General features: G+C 51.0%; 1 protein-coding gene across 3 annotated transcripts in view; it reads right to left on the bottom strand.

Annotated features, from left to right (window-relative positions):
• Positions 1-13,296, bottom strand: part of KSR2 (kinase suppressor of ras 2) — a 94,707-nt gene that overhangs the window by 54,009 nt on the left and 27,402 nt on the right. For all 3 annotated transcript variants that reach the window (XM_063172775.1, XM_063172778.1, XM_063172776.1), the window contains exon 5: positions 4,504-4,685. In XM_063172775.1, coding sequence (XP_063028845.1) covers positions 4,504-4,685 — 182 coding nt within the window. The remainder of the gene's footprint in view (positions 1-4,503; positions 4,686-13,296) is intronic.

Below are 13,296 nucleotides of genomic sequence, written 5' to 3'. Positions count from 1 at the left end.
GGAATGTGTTTGGAGATTGTTTTACCCACAGGTGATTGTTTCACTGGATTTCAGTGTGAGTTGTTTTCACTCTTTGGCCAATCAGGGCCAAGCTGTGTCAGAACTCTGGAGAGAGTCACGAGTTTTCATTATTGTCTTTTTAGCATTCAGTAAGTATCCTTTCTGTATTCTGTAGTATAGTATTATTTAATATAATATAATATCATAAAAAATAAATTTGCCTTCTGATAACATGGAATCAAATCCTTCCTTTCCTTCCTTTCCTTCCTTTCCTTCCTCTGGGAACCCCACAAACACACTTTCTGTCCATGTGGGGGGTTGGAATAGGATGTGGGATGGCCTTTGAGGTCCCTTCCACCCCTGTGGATCACAGCCAGCTCCAGTGGGTGCAAGGATAACCCAGGATGGATCCAGCAGGATGAAACCAAAGCTGGGCTGGAGCAGATGGGATAATCTGAAGAAGGAGCTGCTCCCAGAGCATCTTTCCAGTAAGGAAAGAATCCCTTTCTAATGCAGTTCCCCTTTCCAAGGTGACAATCCCATTTACCCAGCTCAAATGCCACGTTCAGCTGCCTTAAATCCTCACATGGAGATGTCCCCCTCCACCAATTTGCAGCCTTGCAGGCTCAGTTAGGCTCATCCAGACAAAGCTGTGCCCTCCAACTCTGCTGCCAGGGTGGGAAACCCTCTGGAGCCTCACTGCCAGCTGTGGCCAGATGTGGCTGCAGGGAGCTGCCAGCACAGCTGGGGAGTGCTCCTGCCGCAGCCTGTGCGGGGCAGGGGCAGGGTCCCCAAGAAAGGAGGTTCCCCTTGGGAAGTTCCCTCCTGGAGGTGGCTGGGGCTGGCACAGCAGTGGGGAGGAGTGTCCCCCCACAAAGTCACCCCAGCACTAGCAGTGGGGTGACCATGGGTGGCACTGGGTGCTTCCCCATGTCACCTTCAGCACCACTGCCACATCCTTGGGTCCAGCCTGGTGCTTTCCAAAGGAAAAGCTGGATTTAGGGCTCTGGGAATCCCACCCCAACCCAATGGACATTCTCCTGGATCCCTGTCCTCCAAGCCTGCCTGAGGTCAGCCCTTCAGGGGCTCTGCCAGGAGCTGGGGGGGCTCAAGGAGCCCTGGTGGCATCTCAGCCACCACTTGTCACTTGGCCATGCCTGGCTGGGATCCTGCCCATGCTCAACACCATAAACTGCAAATTCCACACTCACAAAGCCAAGGGGAAGAGGCAGGACCAAGAGAATCCCCCCAGGGCAGAACAGAGGCACAGTGGGTGTGATGGAGGTGTCACACAGGACTGGGCAGGGAGGGGACAGCCCTGGAGACCACATTTAACCAGTTGTTCTACAACTTCTGAGGGGCAGCTTGGGTCTCTGCTCCCTGTGACAGTGACAGGAATGGCTGGAGCTGTGCTGGGAGGTTCAGGTGCAGATCAGGGCAAGGTTCTTCCCCCAGAGGGTGCTGGCACTGCCCAGGCTGCCCAGGGAATGGGCACGGCCCCGAGGCTGCCAGAGCTCCAGGAGCCTTTGGGCAGCACTGCCAGGGATGGGCAGGGTGGGGTTGCTGGGGGTCTGGGCAGGGACAGGGGCTGGATCAGTGATCCCTGAGGATCAACTCAGGCTCCTTCTTGCAGCTCCCTCCAGCCCTCTGTGAAAATCCATTCCATCAGGACAAAGGGATGTTAAAAATCAGAGGGAAGCATCCAAACCCTCTGCTGACCCGGGCCAGGGATGACTCAGATGGGAACGTGCTCCTGCCAGGAGCAGCAAGGCTGTGGAACAGAAATCATGGAGAGACAGCCAGGGAGGGACAGGGCCTGCCTGGGCTCCCCTCACCCATCTCCAGCTGACAACAACAACAATTTTTGTGTTTCTGTGCTTAGGGAAGCAATTCCACAGCAATCCAGAGCACCTGGGTGCTGCTGTGCTGCTCCCACAGGGGGAAAAGGGAAGAGGGATTTTTAGAAGAAAACATAGGGATGGGATATGGTGGAGAGCTCAGGTGTTGAACCACCACAAGGATGGGGACAGGGAATTCTTGGGATGTAGGGAGGGCTTGGAGCAACCAGCTCCAGTGGGAGGTGTCCCTGCCCATGGACAGGGATGAGCTTCAAGCTCCCTTCCAGCCCAAATCATTCCATGATTCTGCTCCCTACAAACAAACATCTGCCCTGCTTGGTGTGACTCCCACATGGACGTTGATCCTTCAAGGACCAAAGTGTAGAAGAGGTTTCACAGTAACTTCTGTGAGCCAGAGGGAAGTTTGGTGAGAGGATCCATGTTTACCTCTGAAAGAATTTCCTACCAAGGTCGTTGACAAAGAAACCAAAAAAGAAGGATAAATAAGAGAAACCTGCAACTGCCAGTTCCAATGAGCACTTTGACTTTCCTGACCAATGAGTAAAGTATAAACTAACAAGCTTTGTAGGAATGTATAAAAAAGCACGCATGCTGTAACAAAAAGAGGTTTGAAGCCTCCTGCAAACGGAGTGTGTTGCTTTGCATTGTCTCCATCTCAACCACGACAAAACAGCTCCACTGTTCCCCTCCCAGCAGGGATCAACCAGCTGGGGAAACCAGCTCCCATCCAGCCCAGCAAACATTCCCAGCAGCCAGGGAGGTCGGAGGAAATGAGAGGAGACACCTCTCTGGCAGGGTGAGTCACTTGCCAGCCCATCACTGCCATCGCGTCCCACTGCGGCCGTGCCACGTCCATCAGGATGTCACAGCACGGCACAGAGCCCAACACTGAGCAAAACTAATCCAAGGAGACACTCCAGGGAGGGCTGGGAGTGGGGTTTGGTCTGTGATTCCTGCTCTGTTGGTCTGGGCTGTGAGCTGAGCACTGACAATTCCGTGTGGGAAACAGCAAAGCAGAAATGCCCCTGGGTCCGGGCAAACCTGGAGTGGGGTGTTGGAAATCTCTGGGAACAGCATGCAGAGCTCCTGCCAGGTGCCACTGTCCCCAAAGGCAAAGGGACAGGGGGAAAAGGGCAGCAGGACTGGCTGGGTGAACCCTCAGTGAACCCAGACTGCCAGGGAAGGGGAAAGGAAGAAGGGGAAAGGAAGAAGGGAAGGGAAGGAAAAAGGAAATGAAAGAAAAAAGGAAAAAGGAAAAAAGGAAAAAAGGAAAAAAGGAAAAAAGGAAAAAAGGAAAAAAGGAAAAAAAGGAAAAAAGGAAAAAAGGAAAAAAGGAAAAAAGGAAAAAAGGAAAAAAGGAAAAAAGGAAAAAAGGAAAAAAGGAAAAAAGGAAAAAAGGGAAGGGAAGGGAAGGGAAGGGAAGGGAAGGGAAGGGAAGGGAAGGGAAGGGAAGGAAGGGAAGGGAAGGGAAGGGAAGGGAAGGGAAGGGAGGGAAGGGAAGGGAAGGAAAGGAAAGGAAAGGAAAGGAAAGGAAAGGAAAGGAAAGGAAAGGAAAGGAAAGGAAAGGAAAGGAAAGGAAAGGAAAGGAAAGGAAAGGAAAGGAAAGGAAAGGAAAGGAAAGGAAAGGAAAGGAAAGGAAAGGAAAGGAAAGGAAAGGAAAGGAAAGGAAAGGAAAGGAAAGGAAAGGAAAGGAAAGGAAAGGAAAGGAAAGGAAAGGAAAGGAAAGGAAAGGAAAGGAAAGGGAAAGGAAATCTGTCTGCAAGCCCTCTGGCTGCAATCCTTCTCCAGCCTGCTTCTTGAGCAGGAAGAATGAGTGGAAGACCCCAAAACAAGCCAAGAAGGCATTTCCAGAAAGGAAACAAGGGAAAAATCCAGGGAAGGGACAGTGACAGAAACCCAGCCTGGTGTGGAGTTGGAGAAAGTTTTAGCTGAGGAACAAGAGGCACAGGGAGTTTGGCTGGGAATCACACCCAGCAGCTGCCACGTGTTTCCTCCAGGGAAGTTTTTCTTGGGCCAAGAGCCACGCCTGGCTTGGGAAAGTTTCAATGTCTGTGGAATTCATCCCAGCACTGGTGTGGGACCAGGAAATGAGGGCCAGGCTGTTCCTCCCAGACCTGGGTGAGCTCATGGAGCCAAACCCAGCCGGTGAGTGCCACCAGCAGCATCTCCTGGGAGAGGACAAACCCCTGCCAGGTGGGATCAGCTCCATGGTGCACCAGGACTGGCTTCCCAAAACTCCACATCAGCTCCACATCCTGAGGGACTGAGCAGCTCTGCCCTTGATGTCAAAGCAAGGACCCAGGAGAGGTTTAAACACAGAGGTGAAACCACAAAGGTTTACAAACCCAGCCACAGAAAAGTCACTTTTAGGTGACATCCAGGCAGTGCCACCACCCCAGACAGCACAAAAACCTCCGTGGCCTTCCCAAAAATAAATAATATTCCCAGAATAATATTCCCTTCCCAGAAATAATCAAGCTTTTGGGGCTATCTTTGCCCACAGATCTCTAAACACCAACACGAGGCACCTCCACAAGGGCTGGGCTCATTCCACAATGCTCAACCGATGTCCTCCAACCTCCGCAGTCCCATCCCCTGCCTGGCACCTCCCAGCCCTGGCAGGGGCACCCGAGGGGGCACTCACTCGCAGAGAAGGTGGCGTCGGTGTGCACGGGCGGCGTGGAGGGCAGGAAGGGCGGGTAGCCCACGAAGAAGGAGCGCAGGGAGCGCTCGGAGAGCAGCGGGGAGCGCTGGGCCGGGATGTTCTCACAGCTCCCCACGCTGTTGTGGATCTTGAGGTTCAGGGGCTTGTTCTTCTTCTTGACTCTGGGAGGGAAAGAGAGGGAAAAGGAGGGAGAAGTGAAGGGAAAGGAGTTGGGGATGGGATGGTGGCACCCGTGGGATGGAAGTGCTGCTGCATCATCTCCCGTGTGATAATTAATGCAGCTTCCCCATGGGAATTCCCAATCCCTCCCCGCCATCAAACAAAAGCAATTTTCACTTTTCACAGCATTCCAGAGCTTTTCCTCTTGAGAACATGGGTGAAGAAAAACAACATTTGGTCCAAAAGCTCATCAGCCTCAGCCTTGCTGACCTTGTCCAATCCCCTAAATGGTCACATTTAATGTCACTACATCAAATAAAGGGCCCAAGCAAGGGTGGGCTGCAGTGGAGTGTGAGGGGCCCCAAGAGATTCCCAGGAATCACCACAGGGCCATGGTGTGGACAACCCAAAACACTGGGTGAAGTTCCTTACAAATGAAATTCTGCAGAGCAGGGGAAGAGTTGCCTGCTCTGTCAGTCCAATCTCCCTCCTGTCCCATTTTTCCACACTGGGACAAGGCCCAGCGTTGTTCTGCTGGCTCAGATGATCCCAAAGCTGCACCAGACTGGAAGGCTTTGGGATGCAGAGTGACTCTGGCAGCTCAGATGGGCCGGGCTGCAGGATCCTGGCACTCAGAGCTGCTCCAGCTCATCCACTCCGGCTGCCACGGAGTGAGGAGCAGAGAGAGCCCTGGGAAAGGCAGCTCAGCCCGCTGGGGATCTGCAGAATCTGGGACAGAGATCCTTGGAGAGCATCCTGGCACTGCAACACCTCAAGGATTCCTGGAATGCTCCATCCATAATCCCAGCAAACCAGCTGGAGCATCCAGCTCTGTGTCCCAGCACAGGAGGGACCTGGAGCTGCTGGGGAGAGCCCAGAGGAGGCACCAGAGATGCTGCAAGGGCTGGAGCCAGGCTGGGAGAGCTGGGGGTGCTCAGCTGGGGAGGAGAAGGCTCCAGGCAGAGCTCAGAGCCCCTTGCAGGGCCTGAAGGGGCTCCAGGAGAGCTGGAGAGGGACTGGGGACAAGGGATGGAGGGACAGGACACAGGGAATGGCTCCCAGTGCCAGAGGGCAGGGATGGATGGGATATTGGGAATTGGGAATTGTTCCCTGGCAGGGTGGGCAGGCCCTGGAGCTGAGCATGTCCCACCACTCCCAGTGGTGCCCGGGGGCATCTGGCCCTGCCAGGCAATAGGAAATGGCCTTTAATGAAGAAAATTAAACCATCCTCTAATAAGTTAATTATTTCCTCACACAGGAAAGCTGCTGCTGTGTTTAGGGTGGCTGCAAGAACCTCTTTGGGCTCAGGATGGGGTGGATGTTCCAGGCTGGTCCAGCTGAGCAGCTCTCCTGGCTTGGAACTCCTTGGGGTCAGCCCCACAGCGGATGGTCATGGAGCCATGGAATGGGTTGGGTGGGAAGGGACATCAGAGATCATTAAAGGACATGGGCAGGGACACCTCCCACTGTCCCAGGCTGCTCCCAGCCCCAATGTCCAGCCTGGCCTCGGGCCCTGCCAGGGATCCAGGGGCAGCCACAGCTGCTCTGGGCACCCTGTGCCAGGGCCTGCCCACCCTGCCAGGGAACAATTCCCAATTCCCAATATCCCATCTAATCCAGCCTGGTGGCTCCAAATCCAGTCCATCCCCTGCACTGATGCTCTTCAACCCAACCCCACCACAGGGTTTCCACTTAAAGACCCAGTTCTGCTCCCCTGGCCTGGCCCCAGCCCCCCTGAGCTCAACCCCGGCCCAAAGCCCTTCCTGAGAGGCAGTGATTAAGCACTAATCTCGTTTTTTTCCACCCATAAATCAGTTCCAGACCAAATATTTACTGCGAGCATCATTTCCTCGCCAAGCAGTGCTGCTGACAGCTCTCATTATTAGGAAGGATGAGTGATTTTGGACAGAGAGAGATTTTTTTTTTCCTCTCTCTGTTTCTTCAGGAGAAGAAAAATAATAAAGAATAATAAACACCAGGATCCAAGTGGGTGACTGGGCTGGCTGCCCATCCTCCCATGGCTTTGATCCCTGTCCTGAGGGAAGGGGGGCAAGGACTGAAGCCTGGAGAGGAGCAGGAGCATCCATGGAAAACTCCTTGGCACAGGGGGTTCACAGGGACAGGGATCCTGTCCCCTGGCTTGGGGACAAGCAGTGTCTGAGGGACACGGAGCAAACCCAGCCTTGTTTGGGGCTTCTTGGGCAAAAAAGGGTCAAAAATCATCCTTGAGGCAGGAATGGAGGGTGAGGCCAGTCATGGGCACCTCATAAAGGACTTGTTGCCATGAGGGATCATCCATCCATGAATCCATGGATCCATCCATGGATCCATCCATCCATCCATCCATCCATCCATCCATCCATCCATCCATCCATGGATCCATCCATCCATCCATGAATCCATCCATCCATCATCCATCATCCATCCATCATCCATCCATCATCCATCCATCCATCATCCATCTATCCATCATCCATCCATCCATCCATCCATCCATCCATCCATCCATCCATCCATCCATCATCCATCCATCATCCATCCATCACCCATCATCCATCCATCATCCATCCATCCATCATCCATCCATCCATCATCCATCCATCATCCATCCATCCATCCATCCATCCATCCATCCATCCATCCATCCATCATCCATCTATCCATCATCCATCCATCATCCATCCATCCATCCATCCATCCATCCATCCATCCATCCATCCATCCATCCATCCATCCATCATCCATCCATCACCCATCATCCATCCATCATCCATCTATCCATCATCCATCTATCCATCATCCATCCATCCATCCATCCATCCATCCATCCATCCATCCATCATCCATCCATCCATCCATCCATCCATCATCCATCCATCCATCCATCCATCCATCCATCCATCCATCCATCCATCCATCCATCATCCATCCATCCATCCATCCATCCATCATCCATCCATCCATCCATCCATCCACAATCCATCCTAAACTAAACTAAACTAAACTACCAACCAACCAACCAACAAAACAAAACCAAACCAAAACAAAAAACCCCACGGTAAAACATCAGCCTAATTTCAATTTTCCATAGGGATAAGGCCCAAGACAGCCCTTTTTCAGGAAAGGGAGGCAGGATTATGGAGCAGACATTTTTTATTTTGGCTCCAAAGGGTTTTGAGGGAGCAGAGAGAACCACACCTGGTCCATCTCAAGGCTTGGAGCTCTCCAAAATCTGGGAGATGCCCACAGCACCCTCCAGGGATGGCAGGAAAATGCCACCATGGGCCAAGGTCGGTCACCTTTCCGTCCAGATTTGGAGCAGATCCCAAAATCTGGACATCCCCACAATTTTTTTTCTTCTCTCCGTGGTTGTCCCACCCTCTTCCCTGCTCCAGGAGGCTCCAAATCCGGGTATTCCTGGGATTCTACCCCTCACTGCAGGTCCCCAGCAGCACATCAGGGTCAGCCCCTGCTCCACACAGCCCTGGGCTTCCCAAACCTTTCCCAAAATCTCAACCCTTGGCACATCGTGAGCACACCCAGCATCCCCCTCTCCTTCACCTCTCACCACTCCATAACCCTCTGCAGACCCAAATTCCTCATTTTTCCTCATTTTTCCTCCTTTTTTCCGTGGAGCATCGGGGTTAATTCCTGCCTCGGGATGCTTGAGAAAATCAGTGCAGACAGAGATTCCTTCTCAGATAGGCGAATGCCAACGATCGGGGCCATAATTTCATGCAGGAATTTGTTAAATATATAATGATGGATGGAAAAAAAAAAAAAAAAGAAAAAGAAAACGGGGAATAAAAAAATAATTAAAAAAAAAAAAAAAGGCGAGCGAGTTTGAAGCGTTTAATGCAAATCCCTTGAGGTGTCAATCCCACCTGAATGGCTCATCCCCGCCTGCTCGGTGGGATCAGTCAAACGCTTATCACCGGCTTGGGGAGGGGAAAAATAGAGGGTTTCAACAGGAGCTGAAAAACAGGAGCAGACAGCGGGACAAAGGGCCCGTCACCGCTGCCAGGGGAGGGCAGGGAGTGACAGAGGGATGCTGCAGGAAGGGTGGGGATCGTTGTTTGGGATTTCACAGAAAGGAGCCCGGGGAGGTTTTGCCCTGCTGGGATGTCCTGGGATGGTTTGGTGGCTGGAGGAGAAGGAGGTGCTGGGAGAAGATGGAATGTGAGGGTGGGCACAGTGGGATCTGTGTTTCACAGGGAGTAAAAATCCATCACAGGGCTGTGGTGCACCTGGAATGTGGCTGATCCCAAAAAGGATCCCAAAGAGGACACCCCAACCATTCCCCAGCCCTGGGCAGTGCTCATTTCCATTCCCAAGTCTTAAAAAACCTGGAAATCGAGTCAATATTTTCAGGGCTGTTATACTTCTGGAGTATGGCTGATCCCAAAAAACATCCCAAAGAGGACACCCTCATCATTCCTCAGCCCCTGGCAGTGCTCATCTCCATTCCCAACTCTTAAAAAACCTGGAAATCGAGTCAATGTTCACAGGGCTGTGATGCTTCTGGAATATGGCTGATGCCAAAAAGCATCCCAAAGGGAGCACCCCAACCATTCCCCAGCCCTGGGCTGTGCTCATCTCAATTCCCAACTCTTAAAAAACCTGGAAATCGAGTCAATGTTCACAGGGCTGTGATGCTCCTGGAGCATGGCTCATCCCAAAAAGCATCCCAAAGGGGACACCCCAACCATTCCCCAGCTTTGGCAGGGCTCATCTTCCATTACCAACTCTTAAAAACCTGGAAATCGAGTCAGTGTTCACTGTGATGCTCCTGGAATATGGTTGATCCAAAAGCATCCCAAAGGGGACACCCCAATCAGCCCCTGGCAGGGCTCATCCTCCATTCCCAACTCTTAGAAAACCTAGAAATTAGTCAAACGTTCACAGGGCTATGATGGTCCTGGAATATGGCTGATCCCAAAAACCATCCCGAAGAGGACATCCCAACCATTCCCCAACCCCTGGCAGGTCTCATCCTCCATTCCCAGCTCTTGAAAAAAAACAGAAATCAAGTCAATGTTCACTGTGATTCTTCTGGGATATGGCTGACCCCAAAATCATCCCAAAGGGAACACTCCAACCATTCCCCAGCTCTGGCAGAGCTCACCCTCCACTCCAAACTCTTAAAAAAAACCCAGAAATCGAGTCAATGTTCACTGTGATGCTGTGATGCTCCTGGAATATGGCTCATCCCAAAAAAACATCCCAAAGGGAGCACCCCAACCATTCCCCAGCCCTGGGCAGTGCTCATCTCAATTCCCAATTCTTAAAAAACCTGGAAATCGAGTCAATGTTCACAGGGCTGTGATGCTCCTGGAATAAGGCTGATCCCAAAAAGCATCCCAAAGGGGACACCCCAACCATTCCCCAACCCCTGGCAGGGCTCATCTCCATTCCCAACTCCTAAAAAACCTATAAATCAAGTCAATGTTCACTGTGATGGTCCTGGAATAGGGCTGATCCAAAAGCATCCCAAAGAGGACACCCCAATCAGCCCCTGGCACTGTTCATCTCCATTCCCAACTCTTAAAAAACCTGGAAATCGACTCAATGTTCACTGTGATGCTCCAGGAATATGGCTCATCCCAAAAAGCATCCCAAAGATGACACCCCAAACATTCCCCAGCCTCTGGCAGGGCTTATTTCCATTCCCAACTCTTAAAAAACCAGAAATCCAGTCAATGTTCACTGCGATGCTGTGACACTCCTGGAATAGGGCTGATCCCAAAAAGCATCCCAAAGAGGACACCCCAACCAGCCCCTGGCAGCGCTCATCTCTTAAAAAACCCAGAAATTCCCAACTCTTAAAAACCCTGGAAATCGAGTCAATATTCTCAGGGCCGTGATACTTCTGGAGCATGGCTGGTCCCAAAAAACATCCCAAAGGGAACACCCCAACCATTCCCCAGCTCTAGCAGGGATCATCTCCATTCCCAACTCTTAAAAAACCAGAAATCCAGTCAATGTTCACAAGGCTGTGATGCTCCTGGGATATGGCTGATCCCAAAAAGCATCCCAAAGGGAACACCCCAAACTCTGGCAGGGCTCATCCTCCATTCCCAACTCTTAAAAATCCCGAAAATCCAGTAAGTAGCCACCTGCTCTGCCGGCATTTGTTGTCACTCCCGTTCTTATTGCCATCTAAAAGAATTAAAACGGGTTTAATTTAAGATTGAGCCACAAGGCAGGAGCCAGAGCCAGGTGATGTTTTATTCAGCACTTTGCTCCTCGTCAGCACACACCAATTTCCACACAAGCATTGCTCTTAAAGGAAGGGAAATAGAGTGGGGAGAAAAAAAATAAAAATAAAAATCCTCTCCTCGGTATTTCAGCTGTAAAGGATTAAAGATCGCTGCAGCCTGGCCGGGATTCAGCCCCAAAGATTTGTGGCTTTTGGAGTGCTTTAATTGCACAATATGCCCGATTAAATCAGAGGAAGGAGCAGGTGAAGTGCTGCCCCCGTGCCTCCTCCACCAGCAGCACCCACTGGAATGGGAAAAAAGGAATAAAACACTCAGAATCAAGCACTCAGATTCACTCTGGCATTGTTTGGAATGGCAAAAAAAGGGAAGAAAACACTCAGATTCAAACCACTCAGATTAACCCTGGCATTCTTTGGAATGGTAAAAAAAGGAAGAAAAGCCTTAGATTCATTCTGGCATTCTTTGGAATGGCAAAAAAAAAAAAAAAAAAGGAAGAAAACATTCAGATTCACTTTGAATTCTTTGGAATATTCTTTGGAATGGCAAAAAGAAAAAAGGAAGAAAACACTCAGATTCAAAACACTCATATTTGCTCTGACATTCTTTGGAATGGTAAAAAAGGGAGAAAACACTCAGATTCACTCTGGCATCCTTTGGAATGGGAAAAAGGGGAAGAAAATCCTCAGATTCTGGCATTCTTTGGAATGGCAAGAAAAAGGGAAGAAAAGCCTTAGATTCACTCTGGCATTTTTGGAATGGCAAAAGAGAGGAAGAAAACACTCAGAATCACTCTGGAATTCTTTGAAATGGTAAAAAAGGGGGAAGAAAACACTTAGATTCACTCTGACATTCTTTGGAATGGCAAAAAGGGAAGAAAAACCTCAGATTCACTCTGGCATTCTTTGGAATGGTAAAAAAAAAATAAAAATAAAAATAAAAAATGGAAGAAAAGCCTCAGATTCACTCTGGCATTGTTTCAGGCAGGAATGATTTGGTGGGAAGGGAGCTTGAAGGTGATTTTATCCCAACCTTGCCATGGGCAGGGACACCTCCCTCTGTCCCGGGGAGCCAGGGGCAGCCACAGCTTCAGTCTGTGCCCACAGGGAACAATTCCTAATTCCCAATTTCCCATCCATCCCTGCAGTGGGAAGCCGTTCCCTGTGTCCTGTCCCTCCTTGCCTTTACCCCCCTCCAGAATTTCTGCCACTTTTCCCTTCCTGTTCCCATGCTGGCACGCAGATGGCAAAATCCGACCTTTTTCTCAAATAAACCATTAAAAACCCCACCCTGGCTGAGGAGTCTGAGCATTCCCAAACGGCCTTGGGATTTGGGATTACAACCAAAATTTGGGATCACAACAGCTGGAGCTGTCTCAGCACCAGGTCACATTTGGCACCAGGACAAACACACAGCTCCATGCCCAGTGCCACCCCACGTCCCAAATCCCCCTGGTGCACTCAGGGTGGCACAAGATTCTGAAGGATTTTCAGCATTCAAGGCTTTTGAACCTGCCTGAAAAGCTGAAATTCCTTCATTCTCCACCCAAACCTGAACAGGCTCCACACTCCTGAACAAGCTGGGCTTGAGATAAAGAAATAAACACAGAATATCCTGCAGATGTTCCATTTATCCTCCTCATTCCCATAAAGAGGCAACAATCCCTCCCTCCCTCCCCTTGGCCAGAGGAAAAGCAGCTCCTTCATATCAAAGCCTCAGCACTTAAATATTTATCCAAGTGCCTGTCCCCACTTCCCTGGGTGCCTGAATTTCCAGGCTCGACTCTGACTGATCTATTATTCCTTTTTCCAAGCACAAGGTGGAACTTTTTTATTACAGCTGCAAATTATGAAGCTGGGAGATTCTTTGAAAGGAGTTTGAGCCAAACAGGTTTTATCCCCCCTCCTCCTCCTCCTCCTCCTCCTCCTCCTCCTCCTCCTCCTCCTCCTCAGGGCTGCAGGAGCAGCGCTGGGAGCAGACAGGGGCAGGAAGGAGCTGGCAGAGGTAATTGCCAGGATCCTGGAGCTGGAGCTGTTTCTCATTAAGCCCTTTCTGTTTTCTTGGTTGCCACCGTTACGTTGCTTTGAGGGCGCTGGGGGTGAGCTGGGGCCAGCCAGGGCTGCTGGGGATGAGTTTCCTTCAGATGGAGAAACTTCCACAGGGATTCAGCCCCTCAATGGGGCACCCTGACGGGGTTTCAACATCCCCAGACAACACAACCTCAGCCAGGTGGGGCAGATCCGCCCCAAAACCTGGAACGGTTTGGGATGGAAGGGACCTTAAATCCCATCCCATTCCACCCCTGCCGTGGCAGGGACACCTTCCATTGTCCCAGGCTGCTCCAATCCCTGTCCAGCCTGGCCTGGAAAACTCCCAGGGACCCAGGGGCAGCCAC

This window comes from Melospiza melodia, chromosome 20 (assembly GCF_035770615.1).
Source record: "Melospiza melodia melodia isolate bMelMel2 chromosome 20, bMelMel2.pri, whole genome shotgun sequence".
In the NCBI taxonomy this organism is placed as follows: domain Eukaryota; kingdom Metazoa; phylum Chordata; class Aves; order Passeriformes; family Passerellidae; genus Melospiza; species Melospiza melodia.
The sequence above is the reverse complement of the archived record's forward strand: the minus strand, read 5'-3'. Positions and strand labels throughout refer to the sequence as shown.